The sequence below is a fragment of the Varanus komodoensis genome, unplaced genomic scaffold (genome assembly GCF_004798865.1).
Source record: "Varanus komodoensis strain SLA01 unplaced genomic scaffold, ASM479886v1 scaffold33, whole genome shotgun sequence".
Taxonomy (NCBI): domain Eukaryota; kingdom Metazoa; phylum Chordata; class Lepidosauria; order Squamata; family Varanidae; genus Varanus; species Varanus komodoensis.
Window position 1 is genome coordinate 4,374,221 of NW_025335817.1, and position 25,344 is coordinate 4,399,564.

General features: G+C 51.2%; 1 protein-coding gene across 3 annotated transcripts in view; it reads right to left on the reverse strand.

Moving 5' to 3' along the window:
• The window catches only part of AP3B2 (adaptor related protein complex 3 subunit beta 2), a 45,009-nt gene extending 25,346 nt beyond the window's left edge, over window positions 1-19,663 (reverse strand). Inside the window, exons 1-8 of one of the 3 annotated variants that reach the window (XM_044438752.1) lie at window positions 19,551-19,663; window positions 8,231-8,306; window positions 7,021-7,095; window positions 5,681-5,776; window positions 4,619-4,779; window positions 2,011-2,077; window positions 1,309-1,491; window positions 690-866 (exon numbers count right to left, since the gene is read on the reverse strand). In XM_044438752.1, the coding sequence (XP_044294687.1) occupies window positions 690-866; window positions 1,309-1,491; window positions 2,011-2,077; window positions 4,619-4,779; window positions 5,681-5,776; window positions 7,021-7,095; window positions 8,231-8,306; window positions 19,551-19,663 (948 nt within the window). Of the gene's footprint in view, window positions 1-689; window positions 867-1,308; window positions 1,492-2,010; window positions 2,078-4,618; window positions 4,780-5,680; window positions 5,777-7,020; window positions 7,096-8,230; window positions 8,307-10,743; window positions 10,762-13,131; window positions 13,223-19,550 lie in introns of those variants that run through there. The other 2 variants (XM_044438753.1, XM_044438754.1) reach the window with 2 other exon arrangements.
• Between the last annotated feature and the right edge of the window lie 5,681 nt (window positions 19,664-25,344).

Genomic DNA, 25,344 nt, shown 5'->3' on the forward strand with positions numbered 1-25,344 from the left:
TGCATCTGATTTGTTAAGCTGGCACAGGGCCATGAGGAAAGAAGAGGCCAGATGTAGCAGCCAGCGAGCTGAAGGCCCGAAGCAATCTGGAACGGACAGCTTCTCTGCCCCTGGAGACCACCCAGAAGATGGCGGGGATGAGAAGCAGCGGCTCTTTGGCGGGGTGCACAATTCCTTCCAGCCCAAGGGCCGGGTTCCATTTCAGCGGCCACATTCCAGAAGTGAGCAGAGCTAAAGGCAAGACAGGGAGCAGAAAGCAAAATATCCCAGAGACCAGCAGGTTTTAGCTCAAACCTCTGACTGCTTTAGAAAGAGGGATTTCTACCTTTGAGAATTGGGGTGGGCGAGCTGCAAAAGCCACGGAGGGTTGGGAGAAAGGAGATGGGGGCTGGGGAAGAGGTACTGCTCTGTTTTAAATGGTATGCGATCATTTTAAACATGTGCATTGCGTTTCATATTATTAAGCATTTGTACAGCATTGCAGTCTTTTAACTGTTTTTAATGTGCTCAGAGATCACTGGTCATCAGGTGGGATAAAGATAAAGAAATGGAGCACTGCCGTCTGGAGAACCTCAACACACCTGAGGTTCCCCATCTCTGTCCTACAATCTGCATTCCCAGGAGCCCAGAGTGAGAGTTCCTCTTGTCTGTTTCCCCATGGAGGAAAGGATATACAGGGAAGGACTCACGGCGGCATTGCGGCTCTGCAGCAGGGGCTTGGTGTTGCGCAGGAGCAGGCGGTGGTCGGGATCCATGACATAAGGCTTGCGCTTCACGAGGGACGTGGGCTCTGCCTTGTCGTCCTTCGAGTCGTCCTCTTCAGAGCCATAGAAAGCCTTTTCAGCACTCTCTTCTAGAAGAGACTCCTTGGCAGGCACAACGGAATGGGAGGCGTAAAGGGCTCGTTGCTCAACTCCCGGAAGGGTGCCCTGCCCTCTTCACCATCCCATTCCCAAAATATGGCAAGAAGTAGCGACTGGACAAAGTGCTGCTCAAGGCTGGGCGGAAAGAAGATCTCCAGATGTTTCAGACTTCAGCTCCGGCATTCCTGACTACTGGCCAGGTGCTTCGGAGAGTCGGGGTCCCAAACATCTGGAGATCTACCTTCAGTCCATGCCCAGTTTAGGAGAAATTGTCTCCAGCCTGAGACAAACCCTACAGCTGGGCAATGCTAGCCAGACGTTTGGGAACTCAACTCCCATCCACCCTGGCCAACATGGCCAGCGATCAGAAATCGCCGGTCCAAAACATCGGAAGACGGGAGAAGTCTGGCTCAGGGCTAGTCCCGCTTCCTGCTGCTTCACTCACGTTTTGATTGGGGCTGAGGAACTGGGTGCGCGCATAGCGCGTCAGCATGTTGATGATCACCACCTGCCCCCACTCCTCCACATCGATCAGCAGGTTGCACAGCTTGCGGTAGTTCTTGTGGATGAGGTCAATGCGCTCGGGACAGACCTCCTCGAAGGCCATCACCACACTGCCGGCCACCAGCTGGGAGGACAAGAAGCAGGCAGAGAAGTGCACCCGTGAGGCAACGAAACTTGCGCCACTCTTACTCAGGTGAAAGAAACAAGGGCTCCAATCTGTTAGGGAGCAGAAGCTCCAAGCTAGCGTCAAGACACTAGCAAAGAGTAGGAAGCGACATCCTTTACAATCCCCAGCAGCACTTCAGAGGTTAAACTTGATCTCTCTGCTTGGGAAACTCAGCAAGGTGAGAGCCTTGGGGACAGTGGAATAGGAGGGAAGAGACACTTCAAAAAGAACGTTCCAGCGGGACGGCAGACTGGTGCAACTAGAAAAACTCCGGTGGCACTTTAAACACCAATGCTCTTAGTATAGTCTGCTTTCTTCTCGTTTATCAGCAGTTATAATTTCAGCTGATTAAAACATCTGCCATAAGAAAGCTGTTTATCTGTACAGTACCACGAGATACTTCAGGGGTTGCTTGGTTTGTTTTTCTTGACCTTCCTCCCACACCCCGGACCCTTCAGAGATATCAGCTTCACTCACAGTTGTCTTATCTGCCAGCAGTTTCTCAATGACCTCAATTAATTGGTCTTTCTGGTCTGAGTCAAGGCTGAAAGGGAGACAAACACAGTGTCAAAAAGGTGCAGCCAAAAAGCACCAGACACGCACACGAGGCAGAAGATAATAGGTTCGTGGAACTCTGCAGTGTGCGGAAGCACATACCTCAACGCTGCTCGTGAAGGACAGGCCAGCTTCAGTGATTAGAAAAAGCCGGCTGACTGTTGTGAGGGGAGGGGGGAGAAACAAAATTTGGGTGGAAAGGAGCACACAAACAGAGGGCACTGGGCAGGGACACTTCCCACTGCAACATTTTGTTGCACGTTCCCATTGCCCCGTTTCTTTTCCTTGAAGAACTTTGTTAATGGCGAAAAAGTCCACGTGTACACACACACACACATCTCCAGAATACAAGGAATCTACATTTTCAAACAGGTTCCCAATTTCTCTTCTGCCCACTTACAACCCCACCCATCACAACCTTCTTAAAAACCTTTTTATTTACCCATCATTTTAAGGGATTTTAAATGGTTTTTAATATCAACAGTCGCATTTTTGTTGGTGTTATTTACTTGTTTTATTATTGTAATTATTACTGTTTCATTGTAATTATTATTGTCTTAATCATTGTAAGCCATCCTGGGACGTTTTTTCGTATAGGATGGGATAAAAATATTTTAAATAAAAAATAAAATAAAATAAATATCAGTTTCCAAGACATTAGGAAGGCTCTGCTCTTTTAAAAAAACCTCCTTCCTTTGTGTGTCTGGTCAGCATCAAAGCTGAGTGCACGCTACAGAGGAGACATGACCGGCGACCAAGATCCAGACATATAAATCCAAAGCTGCAGTGCCATCTTCATATCCCAAAACCCTCCCCCGCCTTGCACTGCTATTAGTCTGTCCTGCTTCACATCTGCAGAAGCCAGCTAGTCAGGGCACATCTGGAAACCTTTCTCCAAAGGCCAAGCTCTAGTTTATTTACTTCATTGATTACATTCCTGTACCATCCAATAGCTCTCCAAGTGCTTCACAAGCAATCTCACTGGCTTCCCACTGACACACTTTTTAACTCTCAAGCGCTGGTGTGGCATAGCAGTTAAGAGTTCCCAGTTAGGGTCAGGGAGCGCCAGGTTCAAATTCCACTCAGTCATGAGCTCACAGTTTTCAAGGGGGAGCAACATCTCCCCTGAGGTATCACCACAAAAACAGACATGAATGTTTATGACATGATTGTCAGGCTGAGCCCTGTGTGCATCTATCTGCCTTTTTAAGGGCAGGACAGAAAGATAAAAAGCAAACTACGGCACAGTTTCTAACATAAGTTGTGCTGGAGGACTGTTTGTGTGTTTGGATTCCAGGAAAAGCAACTCTGAAGACTACAAAAATCATGCGGTAAATTGTATACTCATGACGGAAGTTACTCTACTGTGCAAAAGGGTCTTAACGGATAAACAACTCAACAAGGATGTTGCAGAGTTTGAAAGAAATTCTGGTTGCAGAAAACACAACCAAAATTATCAAGGAGCTGGAGCAGCATGTGAGAAAAGGTTATGGTGGAATCACCATGGGGCAACCCCGAAAGACTCATCAGAAGCTGCGGCTTGGGCAAAATGCAGCACCCAAAATACTAACAACTGGGAGCAGAAGGTCTGAACGGATCACGCCAATTCTGGCCTGCTGGCATTGCTGTTTCTGAGCCTGATCCAAGGTACTGGTCTTAACCTACAAAACTTTATGGGGCTTGGGTTGGCAATAGCTGATGGAATATCTCTCCTGGCCTGTCTCCACCCAGTCATATTATCCACCCAAGGCCTTCCTCTGGGTGCCGCCTCCAAGAGGGGCTTAGAAAACAGAAACAAGGGCGCCCCCAATTATGGAATGATCTTCCCACGGAGGCCTGACACCAACCCCGTCGTGTCTTAAGGTCCCCCTCTACTCCCTGGCATTTAATGACAAATCTCGGCTGTCTTTTAAACACATCTAGTATTGTTACTGAAACTGTGTTCCAATCTTGAAATTGTCTGCAATACTTGCAAATTGAAATGTTATGTGGTATTTTAGTACGCATACTTGTGGTTTGTAATTGTACGCATTGCTGTGAGCCACCCTGGGCAGAATGGAAATAAAACAAGTATTTCATGCTTTTTTGTGTAGAAAAAGCATGAGCAAGCAGTGGGGACCTGGTGTATACGATGACGCGTGAGGGGGAGAAAGCAGAGAGGGTGGCTTTCTGTCCCTCTCCCGTGATATTACAGGTGGGAGACAATGGGGCCATGACGGTGATGCACAGAAGGTTCAGGACTCAGAAACAAAAGTAATTCTTTGCAAGCACAGTCTGGCTGTGGAATTCGCAATCGCGAGACAGAGAGATGGCCACCCGCTTGGACAACGCATTCAGGAGGACGGTGGCTACTGAACCATCCCCAGAATCAGGGGGGCAGCGGCTGCTGGGGGGCAGCAGCCAGCGAGGACATCTGGCTAGCCCCTGTGGAAAGCAGGAGGGTGAATGAGACAGGCCAGCCTCTGTGATAGCCAGCACCTGGTGGAGGTATTAAAGGAGGTGTTAAAAACAGGGCTTTACTCCCACTTACCTGTACAGCTTGGGGATGGCGTGAGCGGCCGTTTTGCGCACGTATGGGGACATGTCCGACGCGGCCTCCTTGATGGCTAGCATCATGATAGGCACGATGATAGGCACGCGGATGCTGGAGAGAACCCGGAGGGCACTGGCTCGGATCAGCTGATTGGGGTCCTGAAAAAGAGGAGATTAGGTATGGACATCAGAACTTGGGGCAGATTCCCACCGGGGGGGGGGGCTTCAAACACCCTTCCATCAAAACTCCTTGACCATTGCCAGCAGTCCTTCTGGCGGGCAAGACAGGGGGAGAAGATAAGCCTTTTAGACTATAATGCTTGGGGTAAGGAAGCCTCATTTCCTAACTCATTTGTTGCTGGAACTTATTTTATTGTATTATTGCCTTGAGACATTGTTTAAAGCTTTTATGACCCACCCTTCACAAACAAACAAACAAACAAACAAAAAATAAAATAAAATAAATAACTGTGTGTAAGCCGCTCCAGGAGCTTTTTTGGCCAGGATAAAATTCTTTCAATAAATGAAGAAGCCAATTGCTGAGAGGGGATCCCTTCCTGCGGAGGCCAAATCTCCGTTCCAATCAAGCAGCGGGGGGGTTCATACAATCAATATACAGCCACCATCATCTAAGCCGTGGCCAGCGTGAGCGCACCCTGGCAGCCATTTAAGCTTTCTGTCCCCGCAAAGGAGACGCCATGGTTTGCCATGTCACCTGACCCTCGGTGGAAGGGTTTTCTGGGGTAAAGCAACCCTCAAATCACTCTTGCAACTTGAGCATTTGCAGCATGCGCCAGCGGCATGTTTATACTGCTGTCTCCTCTCCTGCCAAGTGCCCTATAAAGTATCACTTCTGTAGCTCCATTGGTGTCCACAGCGCCTTACAAAGTGCAAGGAGACAGGCCCCTCCTCACATTCCACATCCCTCAACCCTGAGCAAACAGCTTAAGCTGCCCGTCACACCACCTTTCCCCTGAGACGGATGTTACGCGGCCACCCTCCCTCATCAGATGCCAAGGGAAAAAAGCCACTAGTCGCATTGCTTTCCGTAGCAGCCCACCTTGAGTCCTCGCTGGAAGGTAGAGATGGAGAGCAAGGCCAAATCTTGCTGTTCTTCTGCGTATCGGACCAGATAGACGTACACCAGCTTCTTCACCTGCCAGACACACAGCTCCAGTAGTCAGACCCTCCCCCAAACTCACGCGACCGCTCTCAGCCCTACAATGATGGCTCTACAGAGGGACAAAAGCACTGGCAGAATTGGAGGGCGAGCTGAGCCAAGTACCTTCCAGTAACCTGCCTGGAACCACCTGCCATTTTGCTCCCAGGCTTCATTATTTCTGTTCATTTAAGTTTCTCACAGATGCTCCCCACAATTTTTGCTGCTGGAGCCAGAGCTCCTGTTTGACCACCTGCAACTTACAGGGATCAACATCAGTGTAAGGTAGGCCTCCTTACAGGCTGGGATTGGGGCAGGTGGGGTGAGGTTTAGAAAGAGCAGCTCACCCATTTCCACTCGCGTGGCTGAGCCAAGATCTGAATCAGGCATCTCCTGGCTCAGAGCTCATACAACCAAACTACGCTGCTGTATCGGTTTAAACAGCCCTCTAACTTTTCGTTCGGGAACCACAACAAGCCCTCTGGGAAAGCTCTTCTGTCATTTGTGCTGATGGGCAGGGCAGAAATATAATAACTAAAGACAGCAACCATCTTGATTCACCATCCATATGGATGAGACCATTCAGCCTAGGGTAGCCGCTTCCAGCCATGCTGGCTGGGAATGACCATCCAGGAATCCTAGGCTGGACAAATTACTAGAACAACCTATTATTGCATCATCTCTCAATAGCCAAAGCTCTGGGCATTTCACAAAAATCAATACCCTAACATACAACACGATTAAGACGTAACAGAAAACTTTGTAAGTTTAAAATGGAACAAAACCAGAGTAAAAACCGGCAGCAGGGTGGATCTACAGCAGGGGTCTCAAACCCGCGGCCCACGGGCCAATTGCTGGGACAGGGGGGGCAGGGGGAGGGGCCCTGCGGCCTTCAAAGTGCCGGCGGTGCCCGGGCCAGCGGCGGGATGAGCGGCCCACCACCACCGCGGTGGTGGAATCCTTGATGCGGCCCAGCCTCACCCAGACTCTACTTCCAGCGGCCCCCAGGTAAGTTGAGTTTGAGACCCCTGATCTAAAGCATAAGTCATGTAAGAAGGAAACTGGCGGTCTAAAAACCTGGGGAAATTAAACGTCCTCTACTTGGTTCCAAACTACTACAATGCAGGGGCCTCCGGGTGGATCCTCACAGCTGGGCGCCCCCAACTCTCCTCTGGCAGCTGGACCTCGGCCATCTCCACCAGCTCCAAAAGCATCGGCCCCTCTGACCAAGAACTACTTACCTCTATATTCTTGCAAGCCACATTTTTTACCACAGCTGGAAAGAGATCAGATGCATTCTTGCCTCGGGCAATCATCTGGGCAACAGGAGAAGAAGCAGAAGGCAGCTTGTCAAAAAACCTGCATTTGTTAAATACCTTCTTTCTTTTTTAAGTACCTTCCCCCACTATTCACCACCTCTATTTGTGTTTGCTGGCATTGGCCCACCTCCGTTAGTTTAAGTCAGAGGAGGACAGAAGGGCAGTCAAGAACTTCTGGTAACTCCCTGGCTGTTTTGCAGCAGTCTAGAAAGGGCTTCTGCCTCTGGCTTGTATTTGGCGACAATTAAAAGGCTTCTCCCCAGCAATAAACCGCTGGAAAAGAATGCCTGGGGAAAAACCAAGTGGAAGTGAATGCTTTTGTCTATGAAAGGAGTGAGGGTTCTTCTGATCCTGATCACAAATTCCTGGGCTGAGCACATGCTCAGAGGTACTCTTGTTGGATTCAGAGCCTCTGTTTTGCCTGAACCCAGCCATATAACACACACAGATGAAGTGGGGGCTCAGCACAGCTGCTTGCATTTGGACACCTCCTGGGGACGCTCAGGATGAGCTGCTGCACCACTGGCCCAGTCGTCCGGAGGAGGAGAACCAGATGGGGCTCGAGAGGTGAGATTTTTCAAACAACCGGCCATGGCACAAGCGTGTGCGCCACTTCCGTGTTTTCAAGCGAACAGCAGTTGCAGCAACATATGAAAAAGGCGACCCAGGTCTTCTACGGTGCCTAACCACCTATATCGTTTATATTTTTTATTTATTTTATATTATTAACTTTAATTTTATATTGTTATTTTTGTATTGTATTGTATTGTATTTTATTGTGTTGTAAGCCGCCCCGAGGCTTCGGCAAGGGGCGGCATAGAAATGTTCTAATAATAATAATAATAGCAACAACAACAACAACAACTGCATGAATGGCCTTAGGTGCTTGGCTCGATACTCCAGATGGAGGCCTCGGATCGAGTTTTTGGAATTCGGGTCAACTTTTTTGGAATTTGGAGGTTCCTGTTTGCTTCTTAAGCAACAGGGACAATGCCACTCGTAGCAGCGGTCTGCAACCAAGCGGGTTTCAAGGAAAGAAAAGCACCCCGAGCAAAGACCAGCAGCAGCAGAACTGGGCAGGAGGCTGCAAGCTGGCACCCAGACCAGGGCCCAGTTGCAAGGAGGCGCTCACCGCGACGATCCTTTTCATGGCCTCGAGCTTCAGCGAATCCTTGTTACTGTCCAGCATCTCCTTTAGATCGTCATGTCTGCACAAAGACAGAGGAAGCTCATCACAGGCATGCAAGTGGGTCTGTGGTCGTCTGTCAATGCCTCCACCGGTGCAGCAGGATGCTGAACTCGAACAGGGGAGACCCAAGTTCACGTCTTCACCCAGCAATACGTTACACCCCACGATCTTGGGCTAGACACTCGTCCTATCCTACCTCACAGGCTTGTTGTTCCAAGCATAAAATAGAGGAGAAATGGTTTGTACTTCCCTTGAGCTCCCAGGAGAAAAGGCAGGGTCTAGGCACACTAAGAATAAATAGCACCTATTTATTAAACCCTCACCACTGGGTTTTTGGAAGACGAACTGGCAGCAGAATTAAACTGTTCTGTAAGCAGAGAATTAACTGTAGCCTTCTGCCTCGTCCGCAGATCAGTTCCTACATAGCTAATACACTCTTTCACGAATGGCTGTTACGCAGCAGCTTCACAGAGCTTTAAATCTCTCAGCTAACAGGCAGTCCTGCTTGCAGCAAACTGAAAATAATCACTCCAAGTACAGAAACAACCATACTTACACTGCTTCGTTGCTTCCGCTCCTAACTACTTGTTCCACTTTTCCTCCAAGGAGCCCAAGGTAATACGCATGCTTCTCTATCACTCCGCTTGTTATCTCAACTTCACCCAGAGCTTCAAGGAACAGTGGAGATTCAAATTCCTCTCACACACTGAGCCTCACACCACACAGGCCTCCCCCGTTGTAGGATCAAGCTGGCAGGAGCATGCGAGGAACGGCCCCTGCCACCACTCCATCACCTTAGTCACAATCCCCTCCACCTCACCAGACTCATACAAATAGGAATAGACCTTTCAGCAGATTCCCCCTAGATGTTGTGTAACATGTATGACTAAGGAATGAGGTGGGAGGCATCCTTTCGCAACGTGAAGCCCTTGAAGTCAGGGTGCTGCATGTCGTTCACCCAGAAGAGCAGAATTTCATCTAGGAGAAGCTCTTGGGGAGACAGGGCTGAAGCAAACAGCGGCAGAGCCAGAGTACCCAAAACACCAGCGTATTTTATGTTGACATTCTTATTGCTAAGCCTTAGGAGCTAAGCCTCAGGAGAAGTATTTCAAGTGGTTAGGATGGGTTTTGTGGTTATGGGTTTTGTTTTTTGGTTTGCCCTTTGTAAGCCACCCACAGACTTTTTTAGTAATTGGGATGGCATACAAAAACTTTAAATGGAAGGAAAAAAAAAACCAAAGGAGGGGACATGCAAAAAGCTGGGAAATATTGTGGGGAGAAGCAGCATCTGGGAAATGCCTGTATTGTGACTCTAGGCAGGCTTGAGTCGGTACACAGACCTTGAGTTCAATGCCCCTGACTTAAAGCTTTCCTTGGGCCATTCCTAGCTGCGGTTTCTGACCCTCTGCTGCCCTGAGAGGTCTCCTCTGTACCATCTCGAGAGACTCCAGGCAAGGTGTAAAGCACAAACAGATGCTGTCAGGCCACATGTAAATCTGGACAACTTCTAGATCTTCCCTGGGCTTCAGCACAACTTCCAAAGTATTAAGGTTTCTCCAAGCGCAAAGCACCCTGCACACCTTCCCTCATCACCACTCCAATCTGTACATCAGTCCTCACCCATCTGGCGCCTTCCATATACTCGCTAGAGATTATATATTCCTGGTCCAAAACTTCAGTAGGAGTCCAGATTAGGGAAGGCCATGCAAAGGATTGTGTATGTTACACATGGTTCTCATGTGCATGCATTATTTGTCTTTGTGCATACACACACTCACACACAAAAGCTAGAGTCAAACATCAGCAGATAGCACTAAAGCAAAATGGTAGGAGACAGGTGCCGCAAAACCCCAAACGGCCAGAAATGGTGACGACCCCTGGCTTTGTTACAAGGCCTGAGAAAAGATCTCTTGCTAAACCCAAGGCCCAAGAATGAAACCTAGTGCCCTCCAATTGTATTGGACTACAACTCCCATAATTCCTAGCCAATCACTGGCATCAGGTTGGCATACAGGAGCCGTTGTTCTGCTCCCCACCAGCAGCTGCCCCAGCCCTGTGATGACCGAAAGAGCAAAGACACCAGACACGGAGAGGCAGCAAAGGAAACCTGATCCCAGAAAGCTGCCTGCACAAAAGGAACTCAAACCCACAGCAGCCTGTGAAATATTTATCGCCATCAGGAATTCATTCACAGTAGCATGAAAGGAAAGAAACTGCCATGGCTCCGAGGCAGATGCTATAGCAACATCAGCGCATGGCCTGCGCTCAGCCCCACCAATGGTTGTGTCCATGCCTGGCATTCACCGCCTGGCTGCAACCCCGTGCAGCCAGCTGGTGATCTCCCCCAGGGACAAGCCCACCCACCACAGTCGGGGAAAGACAAACAGGCCGTTCGAAACACCTCGGCAGCAGCCATTTTCGCTTTAAAGCCTTCCCGTTTTGTTTCAGCCCCATACCTCCTGCAGCTTCTGAGCACACCTCTTTGGCCCCCCTATTTGGAGGGTGAAGAGGGGGAGCTGGATCCATCACGCTGGCAGGGATTGAGTTAAGGCTGCTGCCCCACCCAGCCTGCTGTAGATCACAAGCTGAAAATGAGTCAACAAGGTGATGTGGCTGTACTCTCCTTTACTCAGCACTGGCGGGGCCTCATCGGGAGTCCTGAGTCCAGTTCTGGGCACCACCGTTTAAGAAGGATGCAGACAGGTTGGAAAACAGGTTCAGAAGAAGGCAGACAGGATGATCCAGGACTGGAAGCAAGCCCTATGAGGAGAGATTGAAAGAACTGGGCACATTTAGCCCCCAAAAGGGAAGACTGAGGGGGCACGTGATAGTGCTCCACAAATACTTGAAGGCTGTCATAAAGAGGAGGGCCATGATCTCTTCTTGATCATCCCACAGTGCGGGAGATGGAGTAATGGGCTCATGTTACAGGAAGCCAGGTTCCCGCTAGAGATCAGGAGAAATTTCCTGACTGAGAGAGCAATATGCCAATGGAACCAGTTAGCTAGGGAGGTGGTGGCTCTTCCACACTGGAGGCATTCAAGATGCAGCTGGACAGCTATGTGAGAGGGATGGTTTAACTTGAGAGCCCTGCCCTGAGCAGGGGGTTGGACCTTTTGGTTTCTTCCCGCTCTACTTTTCTACTATTCTAAGCCTCCCTTGCAATTCCTTACCCCCAAGCTTATCACAAACAGTAATGCCTGGTCAAGATGGTACAGGGCCAGGGAATCTGGGCAGAAAACAGAGAGAAAAGGGACCCTTTCATGCTACTTTATATGAAACAAAAGAGTCACCCACTTTTGTTGGCATCGAGCCTGATGCTGGGAACAATAGATGGCAAAAGAAGAAGGGGACGGCAGAGGATGAGGTGGCTGGATGGAGTCCCTGAAGCAGTTAGTGTGAGCTTGAATGGACTCCGGGGGACGGTGGAGGAGTGTTGTCCATGGGGTCGCAATGGGTCGGACACGACTTCGCGACTAACAAGTGAAGAGCATGAATCTCTCTCTGACTCCATGGAGGCACAAGGACTCAGTCCTCACACATGCCTTTTTCTGAGAGCAGCATCAACCAATGATTCGAATGTGTGAATCAGCTACACAGCTTAAGCTCCACCTAGAATCCATTTCAGGAGAGTCTGTCAGTGGCACAGCATCTCAAGGCAAGAAAAAAATGAGATTCGTAGCCTGGTGTGAACTATTTGTCATGCTAGTTAGATACCCTCCTCTGCTCAGAACCAAGGCAGGAAGTTTGGAGACAGAATGGAGACAGAAATTCATCCTTTTCCGGCATGTCTGTGGGCTTCCCAGCCAGGTCCCTCTTCTTCTGGTTGGGCATGCCACCAGTGCTCCTACCTATTGTTGCCTTCATTATTCTTTTTACAGCACTTTTCTCAAGACAAAATGCCTGTATTTCTTCTTCTGTGTATTCCCAGAACCATATAAGGCAGTCTAGCTTTTGAGTTATCAACACCTCTGAGCCATGGCTGAGCAGCAAGATTTGAACCAGTGCCTCTGGTTTCAAAAGCCTAAGAAAGCTCAAAAAGAGCTACTGGATACAAGCAAGAGAAACCCGACAATTAGGGTTTCAAGACATCTTATGGCCTCAGCTCTAAAGGACTAGGGGAGGACACCAAAGCAAGTCTTTAAAAGTTCTACGAATGACATACTATTACCCCTTTCCTATTCCAGAAGACAAGAAATGAGCCTGTTCCTTTAAAACAGCAACCTGAAATTAACTAGTGCATTCAATGAGATTTACTCTCCCATAAACACATTTAGAATTGCATCCCTAGTCCATCAGTTGGTTAGCTTACTCCATTTAAAAATAGTTTGTGCAGCCAAAACTCTGCATCCAATTAACGGAGGAGCCTCTTATATTAAGATATTTAATATAAATACTAAAGGGACTGCAGGTGGCAAAAAGCACCTTAAAAAGACATCCTCTTTTGCACAATGGCAAAACTAAGATGGTGTCTGCTGGGACAAATGCATTATTAAAAGCAAAGCACAGTTTTTTTCTGTAGAGCTACTGCCTTTCACATATTATTTTCTTTCAGGGCTCGCATTATAAACTAGAATAACTACACCAGCAACTGCCTTGCCATACCATTCCTAAGCATGTTAACCATACCTGAGAGCAGGGAGTGGAGTTCACCCTTTTACAAAAACATTGGCGTATCCCCCCTCCCCCAAAACACACCCGTTTTCCTTGCCTAAACTAGCGTCCACCCCGCCTTGCCGATATTTGATAATGGACATTCCTCGAGGCAGCGAGTTGCCCCCGTCCATTCCTTAAAGCACGACTCACATTTGGCAACATTATAAAAATAAGTTTGAACGCCAGACCTGAAAGGGATGCCATGCAGTATATTGGTCAGAGTGTTTGTAAACGACCATGGAGACTCAACCAGCAATTTCACCGGGTAACCTTGGGCCGGTCAGGAACACTCACCCTACCCCACCTCACAGGGTTGTTGTGAGGATAAAAGAGGGCCTTATACACGCTTTCCCAGGCTTCTTGGGGGAAGCGGCGACACACAAGTACAGCAAAGGGGAAGTAAAAGGCCCCGAGGCAAAGCCCCCGGCGCGGCACCTCCAAGCGGGCGACCTGCCCTACCGTAGCGGCTGCGCCACGCTGTCGTCGAGGCTGCTCTCCCGCTGCGGGGCGGCTTCCGGCTCGGGCGCCCGGAGCAGCCGCAGCTCGTCGCCCTCCAGCGTGCTGTACCACGTCTGCTGCGCGCCGTCGGGCGCCAGGACGGGGCTCTTGGCCTCCGCGCCCGCGCCTGCCTGCGGGGACTTCACCAAGTTGGCTGCGCCGGCGGGCAGCTGCTGCAGCAGCTTCTGCATGGCCGCGGGGGCGGGCGGGCCGGCCGGGCCGGGGGCTGCTCCGCCAGCTGGGGTCGCCCGCCGCGGCCAGACAAAGGCGCGGAAGTCCCCGGGCAGCGCCGGGCCCCGACGGCCCTGCAAGTTGCACAGGCGCGGGCGGGCGGGCGAGGGAGGGAGCTCGGCGCCAGGCCCGCGCCCCCGGGCTGCTCCCTCGCAGGGGCCGCCTCGGGCTCCGCCAGCCAGCCAGCCAGCCACGTTAGCAAGTCCCCGCGGCGGCAACTCCTGCGTCCCCGCTCGACTCGCTGGCTCGCCGCGCCGGGGGCGTGTCCTCGGGCAGTTCGCAGCCACTCCGCCGCGCAGCAGCCGCCGAGCGCCGTCCCTCGCCTCGCTTTCTTCGCCCCCGGAGCCAGACGCCGCCGCCGAGGCGGGAGCAGCGCCACCTGGCGGCCGCGCGCAGAAGCGCTGCCCCGCTGCCGGCGCCACCTGGGGAGGGGAACAGACGCAGCGCCGCCCACGCTCTGAAAGGCGAAGCGCAGGTTGGGGGTTTACCTCTCTCCGAGGCGCTGGACAAAAGCCCGCGTCAGGATGCAATCGGGGGCTTGCTTCGGCAGAAGAAGGTCGTGCAGCCTCCAGCCTGCAATGTCAGGTATGCTAGGAGTAGCTGCAATACTACTACTAATAATAAAAGCCTGAGGACAACATTTTTGGAGAACTTGGTGGTGTTTATGGTTCGACCCTCTCCCCATCCAATTTTAACCTCAGAACAATCCTGTGAGATAGGCCAGTGGGGATTTGAGCCCAGGTCGCCCTAGCCTAGCAATGCAACTCCACTTTCCCACCCCGGCCTTGCAGAGCTTGGACCGCTGCGCTCTTCGTGCCAACACTCTGCTAGCTATTTGGCTGGCACCAGACTGAGCAAGCCTGATCTAACCATTAGGCCACGGGGCTCTTTAAGTGCCCCCACATGTAACAGACTCAACTGAATATGACTTTCCCTCAGCAAAAGAACAAATCCTTACACCAAACAAATCCAACTGTGTTGTGCTTTGAGCATCCAAAATATTTTATGTGCATTATATTGCAGTGAGACTTACAACAGCCCTAGCAGGCAGCCCAGGATCATTCCCAACTCACAGATGGGTGAGGGAAGGCTGAGAGAAAGCATGATCTAAGGGTGCAATCCTATACCCACCTATCTGGGAATGAGCGCCAGTGAACTCAATCCGTTGATGTATTTTTTTTCTTCGATTTATGTCCTGCCTTTTTCCTACCAAGGGCTCAAGGCAGCTTACATCATTCTCCTCCTCCATCTTATCCCCAGAACAACAACCCTCTGGGGTAGGTTGGGCTGAGAGTCTGTGACTGGCCCAAAGTCACCCAGTTGGCTCCATGGCCGAGTGGGGACTCGAACCCGGATCGCCTGAGTCCCAGTCCCGTGCTCTTAACCACTACACCACACTGGCTCTCCACTGGTATATGATTGTATTGTAACGTTTTTTGGCTTAGGTCAGCCTCCAGCCCCCATCAGCCCCAATCAGCCCGGCCAGTCAACAGCTGCCCTGGAAGTCTGTGGTCCAAATCACCTCAAGTTCTTCAGGTTGGAGAAGGTCATTTCATGATGGAAGATTTAGGACTCCCTCATTTACAGTGGGCAAATCCAGGTGTTGTGGACTACAATTCCCATGATTCCTCACTGATGCCTATGCTGGCTAGGACTGATGGGAGCTGTTTTGGCCCACCAGCGGCTCTTCCTCGCACTGCCACAAATAGACAATCCTGGGTGAAATTTGTCTCAGTCTGTGCTCAGATCGGACCTTTTCCCCAATGCCTTTGGGACAACCCTTTGCAAAGCAATCTTCCCTGTGCATGTTCCACAGGAAGCATATTCAGGATCTCAGCCCACATCCTAAGCCATAGTCCAATTTTCAGAGCAGTTTAGCTGTTACACTACACAGCTAAGAATCTTGTATAACCTTAAAGACTAGCTAACTAGTTTATTATGGTCTACATGTTCATGACTTCACACATTTGATGAATCGGTGCTTAGTCCATAAGATCTTATGCCACAGTATATGTATCAGCCTTGAAGATGTGACAAGATTCTTTGAGGTTATGCAGCCTCGGGGTGTGCCCCTAAACTAAATGCCTCCCTCTTTCCCCCCACCTTTTCTGCTCACATTTTTTTAGTAAGCTCCATGAGGCAGAGATCAAGAAAAGACAATTTTGGCAAAACAAAAAAAGAGGGTACAAATTTGCATAAATTGCACATAGGTAAGCTGATATATTTATAGAATCGAATTTGGATGCAAGCATGCCATCAAACAGAAATCTGTATCACCAGCATGGGTTATCTGTGTGGTTGTTTGTCTGCAGCTAACTGTTGACATACCACTTCAGCCTCTTCTCCTGGGTTTGCATCACTTTAAATTGGTCTTTGAGCGGCCACCCCTTCAGATGGATGCCTGAGAACAACAGGCTTTTACCTCCCTTTCATTGCTGCCTGGAGGTTGTTGGAAATTTCAAGCCTATGGGCCATGGCTTATCATGATGTGTGAACCTGCCAAGAGTGGGTTGCTACCACACTTAACAAACCACCCACAACCCAAAAGCAGCCCATGGGTTGTAGGTGGTTTGTTGACCCTGTCATCAAGTGGCACCTATTTAAATACAACAGCTGCTAGGACACACCACAGTGGGCTGAGGTTATTGTGTGAACCAGCCCAGGATTAAATACTGGGCTCCCTAACAGGGCAAACAAATGCCAAGGCAGTGTTAGCATAGTTATGATTCACTGCTATGGCGTCATCCATCTTTTAATCAATCCATCGAGGGTTCAATAAAAGAACACAGGCTTCCTTAATGGCTCTAACCTGTCTGGATTGTCAGAGGAGTTGGGGGTTCAGAGCCTAGAAACACATCAAAATCCATCAGAGCCAGGAAGAACTGTGATACTCTTTCCCTTCTAGGTACACAGACAGCTGAATCGGCAATGCTGCCGGCTATCTAGAACACCAGACCACCAATCCACACCGGTCTACAACAGCTCTCCTCAACAAGGTGCCTTCCAGATGTGCGGGATTGCAACTCCCAGCTGGCTCAACCAGGCTGAAGAAGGCTGGGCTGTAAAAAGCTGGAGGCACGGAAAACAAAGGCAAGCACACGGCACTGGCTGAATGAATAACAGACTGTCTCCAATACGAATCACGTCAGGTGGAGGGGAAAGGTGCCGAATGCCAAGGGCTCGCTTCCATAAGGGAAGCTGGCTTTCTTGCGGAAGCCTGAAAGGCTGGAGAAAAGGGAAACGCCACTCCGTTTGCTACAGAGGAACTACGAAGCCAGCCAGCGTGGGTTGCCTCCGAGCAATGAGCTGTCCAATGTACCAGAGGAGTCCTCACCCACACCGTGGAAGGGGCTGGCCTGCTCTCCCAGGCGCAGCCTCGGAGGCAATGAAAGGTGAGAAATCTAAATTCGGGGTGGAATTATGGAGGAGCCGAGCTGGACGTTCAGCATCCAGGAGAGCAGCAGTGTGCAAAACAGTGTCGCCAGTGAAACAACTCACCCACAAGTGTTTGAAATCAAAACAAATTGGCTAAGTTCAAAGCTCACCCATACCCACATGCTGAGTAAACATCACAGCATAGGTCACGGCTAGGCAGCCTGATGCCTGCCTGATGTTTTGGGCTACAACCCCTGTAATTTCCAAGCATTGGCCATCCTGGCTAGGACTTCTGGAAGTTGTAGTCCGAGACACCAAAAGGGTACCATGCAGTCTTCCTCTAGTGCAGCTGCAGGATGAGTGCAGAATTCAGCATCCCCAACTGCCCCACAGTATTTAAAAAATACAAGTTTCTAGTTCTCATCACTGGGAAAAAATATGTGCAGGCAATAGTTAGTGAAATCTCAGAACCACCAAATGCTGGTAGAACACCTGTTTTGCATGCAGAAAATTCTGGGTTCAGTCTCTGCATAAACAGTAAAAGGATAAGGTAGTGAAAGGCCCTTTTCTGTCTGCTTTTAGGTGCACCATGACAATGCCCAGGATCTTTCATATGCAGGAGCAGCTGCAGTGAAAACCAGCTGAGATTCAAGATATCCAAGTTCTCAACTCCACTCAGCCACTGAGTGGCTTTGGGTCAGTCACTGACTCAGCCTAACCTACCTCGCAGGGTTGCTGTGAGGATAACATGGAGAAGAGCAGCAGCATGTACACTGTGTCGGACTTTTTGAAGAAAAAGCAGGATATCCAAGTAGCAAGCCAGTAAATATACAATATAGAGATTTAAAGATGGTACTCCAAGCCCTGGGCCCAGAAAGGGAATGCTCCACAGCTTCAGATGAACAGTCTAGCCAGTCCGCAAAACCTTCACGAAACCTCTGAGTGGAGTTCCATGCATTGCTGCAAAACTCTCCCTGCCCCATGTTGCAATGTCATGATGTTGCACGTTCCACACCCACAGCTACACGTCTTAGGTTGCCAGTGGAAGACCCTGGGAAGTAAATGACTTAATGATATAATGGCAGGTTGGGGTAGACAATCCCACATGTTGCTACAAGTCTTGAGAGGACGGGGCGCCACTTTCGGCGGCAGCTCCGTATCATCTGAGACATGTAACATCCACCACTCAAAGGGTGCTTCTGCTTTGTACTGCACCAAGCCTTTGATCCACCTAGGCCAGTATCGTTGGCACTGACCGGCAGCAGCTTCCCATGGTCTCAGGTCAAAGTCTTTTGGGGTCCTACCTGGACATGTTGGGACTGAACCTGGGAACCCTTGACAGGTGGTGCTTCCTGCTCTGGTGATTTGGGCACAACTGGGCAGCCATCTGGATGGCCATCTCACTTGGGAGCATCTTGATTTTGATTAAATAGCAAGCCAGTCCAGCCCACCGGTTGCCTCTCATAACCTCATCTGTATGGAAGCTCCCTCCAGCGGCACTCAAACCTGACAGTTCCTCCTACAACATCTATTCGATTATGTTGTGACTGCACTGCAACCTAAGGGAAAGCCATTTTCCTGAACTCCCATTCCTCCAAGGCAAGTGCAATTTTCAGTCAGTCCATGCTGACTTCCACAGAGAGCAACCGAGCGACCGACACTGCGGCCTTCGCTGTGACTTCGGCCTCTACAAGCCTCCCATGCAGTGGGAGAAGATAGCACATTCCCAAACCAGCACTGGAAGATATGAAGGCGCAAAATCCACGCAGCCCAGGGCTCAACCCGAACAGTGAGCGCCACTACGGCTCCGAGTGCAATACTAGAATCTGCCATCGCCAAAAGAGCAACTCTGAGCACAAGCAGAGAGCATTCCTCCATCCAATCCCATCTCACCACACCTCTACATTTAAGGGGCGTGGCTTCTTTCCAGACAGGTGCATCACCCCCTAGCCCATCCCGGCCGGATCCACCTTTCTGACGCCCCCCGCCCCCCACCACTTAAGTAATATGGGCTTGGGGGAGAACCTCTCGTAGCTGGGAGACCCGCTGCAAGGATCGCCCTTTTCCGGGCACCTGCTTGGCCTGCAGGCCGCGCTTCTGGGGCGCAGCCTGGCTCAGAGGGCTGACCGCGTCATTCCGGAGATGGAGGTGGGGACTGAGGACCCCCCCGGAGGAGACGCCCGATCTGGGCCATCCTTTACAAAGCCGTGCACCTCCAGCCGGCGGCGGGGCGGCGCCGACGCCCATCCGCGGCGGGGGCGAGGAGCAGAGCGGCCCTGATAGCAACGCGCGCGGCTTGGGCTTGGCTTGGGCTTGGGCACAATGAATCCGAGCGCGCAGGTGCTTCCATCCGGCCTTGCCCTGCCCTCCCCGCTCCCGCGCTTCCCCCTCGGAGCAAAAGGGGGCGCATTTCCATGCGGGCACAGGGCGAGCAGCGCCCCCCGCCGGCCTCTGCCCTCCTTCCCCAAGAGCTCGCCCCCTACAACACGCACCCAAGCCTCACCTTTTATAATCCGAGGAGAAGATCCCTCCGCTGGCCGGATCGTGCCCATATTCAGGCTCCCCCAAACTGGAGGAGCCCCCTTTCTCCTCGTTGTAGGCTTGGCCGGCGGACATGGCTGCGAGGAGGAGGAGGAGGAGGAGGAAGGCCGGGCTGGCTTATGGCGGAGGCCGGCCGGGCGGGCGGGGGGAGATCCCGACCTCGACGGCGGGTCCTGGATGCTGCTGCGGCTGATGTAAGTGTCATGTGGGAGCGGCTGGCGAGGCCGGGATTGGAAACGCTTCTCCCGCCCCTTAAAGGGACAGGCCCGCGTCGCCCTGCCCGTCCCTGCAGGGGCTTCTTCGGCCTGACGTGGGGAGAGGGGCAGCCCTTGCACAGGCCGACTCTGCAGAGCCGAGTGCGCGTTAAGACGCACGCACGCGTGCGCGCGCGCCATTCACTCCCGCGTCCTTTCACACGCACAAACGCACGAGCGTGTGGATGGCATTCCAGCCTGAATTTGCCTGTTCGAAACAAGCTTCAGAGGCAGGCAGCAACCAAAGGGGCCAGATTGTTGCCCTTTATTTTCCCGTGGTGTTCCTTGAGCAAGATTCATGGGTAACCTGTCAACCAGACAGAAGTTCAACAGATGCAGAAGCGATTTGGCACTCTGGCATCGAGGAGGAAAACCGTGGCCTCTTGGATGGATGGCTGTCACCTGTAGCTGTGAAAAAGCAAGCAGCCTTGCCAGCAGGGAAAAAATTTGGCAGGTTGAATTACCCATTTGATTATGCCGGGTTACAGGAGAGAAGGAGTCGCGTTTGGGTGTTTTTCTTTCTCTGAGGATGCAGTAAAGTTTGGTGAACAGGCAGGGCACTTAGCTCGAGTACCCCACACAGAATGAAAGCCATGCAAACCTTAGGATTAGGATGGCTACCTATAAAACGTTGGGCCATAAAGAAAGCTGGGCAACGAAGAATTGAGGCCTTTGGATTGTAGTGCTGGAGAAGCCTCTCGAGAGTCCCTTGGGATGCAGAGATCAAACCAGTCAATCTTAAAGGAAGTCAGTTCTTTAGAAGGCCAGGGGTGATGAAACTCAAATACTTTGGCCAACTAATGAGAAGGAACAACTCCCCGGAGAAAGGAGAAGGGGACGGCAGAGGTTGAGGTGGCTGGATGGGGTCACTGGGGCAGTGGGTGTGGGCTTGGGTGGACTCCGGGGGACGGCGGAGGACAGGAGAGCCTGGAGGAATGTTGTCCATGGGGTCATGATGGGTCGGGCACGACTTTGTGACTAAAAAACCTGTAAAACATTCAAAAAGAGGAAATGCATGACCAAAACAAGATGCTGATTTACGTAACAGTTGCCCATTTTATGTCTAATCCAGGGGTGGCTAGACTTGCTCAGCAGAAGAGCCACATATGGTAAAAGTCAGATGTTGGAGAGCAGCAAGCACCAAGGAGGGAACAAGCAATCAATTGACAAGCGGGCGCCCGAGGGGGGCGACTGTAGGCAGCGATCAGCAAGTGGGCGCCCACTGGTGGCAAATAAACTCAAAGAGCTGCAGGCAACCCCGTGCCTCAGTTTGCCCACCTCTGCTCTAGTTGAACATTCGGAAGTAATTATTATCATTAAAACAGTCCATCTTGCCCAACTGCAGAAGTTAGTCTCTAAGCAGGTGACTGCACCTCAGCTGCTTCATACTGGATGGGCAACGGTTCTTAATGTTCCTGATCTTTCAGCCAGAGTGAGGCAGGGCAGTCTTTCAAATGCAGAATGGCCCTTAAAACCCGCTGCAATAGGAGGCATCTGATCGTGCTGCCTTGGCTGGTAGAAGGGGCCACAGGCGGCTGATTTGATCAGCCTTATATAATCACCACCTCCCAGGGCGTGTTGCTAAAAATCCAGCACAAGTGTCACAGCCCTGTAACAGCAGCATTTTCCTGCCCGAGATGAAAAGCAGCCTGAAAGCCAACGCTTTCTTTAACTTTCTCACCACCGCATCCAAGAGGACGGAGAAGAACTAGCTAAATCTGGTGAAATTCCCTCACCCATGCAACTGTTAAAGCAGGGGTGGGCAATTAATTTTCCTATGGGGCCACAAGGGCCGGACCAATACACTTACAGCTCTGCTCAATATATATCTCTATAAAAACAGTAAACGAAACGTTACAATGATACAATGAAAATGTGGAGCACAGAACAACACTATTTAGTGAATATTCACAAAAACATTAACATTACATGAAAAGCAATAAATTCAATTCAATTTAGCAGATCCTTCAAAATAAAAGCAGTGTATTGTTTGCATCTATATTACGTTATATATTTGCACTGACTTTTAATTTGCCAGTGACCTCATGCCAGCCAGTCAGGGTCAGCCACTGGGCCGGATGTGGCCCGCGGGCCATACAATGCCCAGGTCTGTGTTAAAGAGTCAAGAACCGTGCCTTCTACCTACCTGGCACTGGTAGGCCTGAAGCCCATGGGGCCTGGTAGCCCAGTCTTTTCCCTATGGCCCTGGGCCTGTGGGGGTTTTCTTCTAACTCTCATGCAGGAGGGAGTTTTCTGGGTAGGGAAAGATTAACGTTTCCTGTGCCCCCCAGTTCCACATCGCGGAATTGTGGAGCTGGCAGCAGCAATGCAGAGGCTCCAGTGGAGTTCTTTTCCAGTCCTACATGCCGGGGTTGAAAGCGAGGCCTCTGGCATGTGTCCTCTGCTGCTTTAGAGATGCGAAAGGACTTTGCAGGAATCCGCGGAAGGCCAGGCTAAGTCCCCTCGTGCCTGGCCGGGCCGCAGCACGGCAGGCAGCAAGGCTTGGCTCATGCTTCAGGAGAGAAGCTTCCTGGCCTTTGCTTCTAGAGGCTGCTTCTGCACGAAACCCGGTCATGCCTGGGCCATATGAAACTTTAATTCCGCGCCGTGCAGGCATCACTGCAGCCTTTGTCCAGCGTGGCAGCAGCTGATGCCGGAGGCAACGGGGGCAAAGCCGACAGCACCCATCTTCACCTCGCTGTGCTTCTCTGGCTGCGGCGCACAGGAGGCTTCATCGATCACGCCAGGGAGGTGCACACAGGGAAACGGATCCCAGCAATCAGGGAGGCTTAATTAGCTGTGAAACAGGAGCCAGGTGACATGTGGCCCAGCTTGGGGTGACGGAGGGCATCACTGCTCTTCAGAACAGGAGGGAGGAGGCTGCCTTTGCCCTTTGGCACTTGTGTAGCCAGAGACTGTCCTGGCAAGAAACAGCATAATTAGTAGTATATTTAAAACATTATGGCTGGATGAATTATTAGGAAATGTTTGCACATTTTCCTAATGATCTATAAGGAAGTGCTAAGGCAAGTCTTTTTTAAAGCAATACCTGTTGGAATTTGGCAATGAATTCTACAAAATGGGAGCCACCACCAAGAAAACCACGCTACTGGTTCCTACATGGAAGAGTAATTCTTAGCAGGCCTCTCTCTACAAGCCAGCTGTTCCAAGCAGTAGAACTGAAGGGAACAGACACGGGCTGGAATCGAAGTCTGACTGGTACAACAAAGAACAACAATTTAAACAAAAATGCTGTGCAGACCACGGAGAGAACATGGCCAAGGGGCCTGTGTGGCTGCCCAGGAGTGATCTATTGCTGCTTAAACAGCAGCCTATCAATTTATAAATACGTCACTGGGCAACTTCAGGGCGCCCTGATTCTTGATGCCCCGACCGCATTTGGAAGCCCTTCAGACAGAAGGTGATAGTCCTCTAGCAAAGTGGTTCCCAAACCCTTTTGGTCATGGAACTTTTCTGAAGCCTTTTTTCCCTTCAGAACCCTAACTCTGTATCCCTGATTTTGACTAAGCGTTGTGAACCTACAACATTCTTCTGTCTTTCATCTGCTCCTACTGCCTGGGTGCTTTGCCTAGTGAAATAAAGAGAAAACATTTTAAATATAATGAATGAATAAAACAATGATATGGTAATATCCCAAATGAATTCTTTTGATTATTCCCAACACTACACCAGAGAGTCCAAGTAACCAAATGCCAAGATGCATTTCCTGCTCTGCTGTTTGGACACCAACTGACAACCAAATAGTCGGCCTCACGTGGTTTCATTTTAAAATCTGTTTTCAATTTGATTTATGATATTTTTTTGCTGAACCCCTACAAGGCTTTTGTGGAACCCTCGGGGTCTGTGGAACACAGTCTGGGAACCGCTGTTCCAGACTGCGAAGGAGACACCCCTGGCAACAGAAGCCCTAAAATCAAGAACTTGCAACAGCAAAAGCAAACGAGTATAACGGCACCTTTGAGCAGGGGGGGCCACATGCAGCCCCCGCCTGGCCCTGAGCACTGATCCTGCCACCCCCACGGCTTCCTCCACACTGCTGAAATTCAGCAGCGCCATGGCTCCCTGCCACGTTTTATCAGCGGGTGGCTGCAGGGACTCAACAGTGCCAAATTTAGCTCATTTTCAAGCTGAACGTGGCCCCGAATGTGTCCGTGGCTGGTGGCAAACGGCGGCTTATTTCTGCTGCTGTTGGCCGTGTCTGGCAAGAGCGGAATCCCTGGTCCCTCTGGAGGCTGCAAACTGGCCCATCCGGAAGGCCAGAAGAAGCATTTTCCCAGGACGTGCGGCTACGAGGCACTGGTCTGCGGGGCTGCCTCCCCCACTGCTCTCTGACCCTTAAGTGGGGTGACCCCGGGGCCAAGCTTAGATTGCTGGAACAGCCGATCGCTGAGTCTCCCGATAATTAGTAAATTAGTAATTAAATGCCCCCCACCTGCTGGAAGAGCTGGGTCGGAAGTTTTAGGCTCTATAATCCTATGGCATCTGCCCCAGAGTCTGTCACAAAGCTCTGCTGTGCCCCCCCCCCCCACCAGGTTTATCATTTGCTCCTTTGTCGCTCTCTTGCATTAGGGAGGACTGCTCCTCTTGGACACCCGCACCCTGCCCCACCTACCAGGAAGCATCACCCTCACTACACAAGGGCTCAAACGGCCCCCTGGGAAACCCTCTTCTTAAACCAGGCGGTGGGGAGGAGGGCTGCCTGCTCCGGTACACTCCATCTACACCTGTGTTCCGTCCGCATCATCGCTGTGTCCAGGTAACCTCGGCCCTGCGATGGCACAAGGCGCCCGACTCCCAGGATGGCTCAAAACGTGCTCCGCCTGAGCCGAAGGGCGAGATGGACGCTCCCGCCTGACGCTCAGAGCCTGCTGGACGGGCCTTTGCATCCCACACCAGCGCTTGCTGGGCACGGTCCAGCGCCCTGCACCGCGGAGGGGGAGCAGAGCCAGCTGCCCGGCACACCAGGCACAGTCCCCCGGTCCTCGGCTCCTGCGTCGCTCACCGCTTGGGCTCCCACCTTGCACGGCCTGCCCAAGTAGGGGTGGCAGCATCACCTGGGCAGGTGGGTCCTCAAAGCCAGCAAGGACCGAGATCAGGAAACGCTTAGCCAAGGAGAACTCTGAAGCAGGGCCTCGCAGCCTGGGAGGGGCAGGGCTGGCCAAAGGGGGTGGGGGCGGGCGAGAGCAGGTGCGCTGCAGATGTACACTCAAAGGAACTTTGCAGGTTATTCAGACACACAGGAAATACCTGCAGCATGTAGGTAGTCCCGATGGACTCAGTACAAGACTCTTTTATAACCTCTCAGTTACGTAGCCGGTTGCGAGGAGGAAGGGATGCGGGGATCAAATACGACGTTTGCGAGAGGCACCGGAGAACAGAACAAGCAAGATTAAGACAACCCACGGAGGGGAGCCTTCAGGACAGGCAGACATTAGCCTGTCTAAGGTGTTTCCCCAAGGAAGACCTTTCAGGACAGGCACA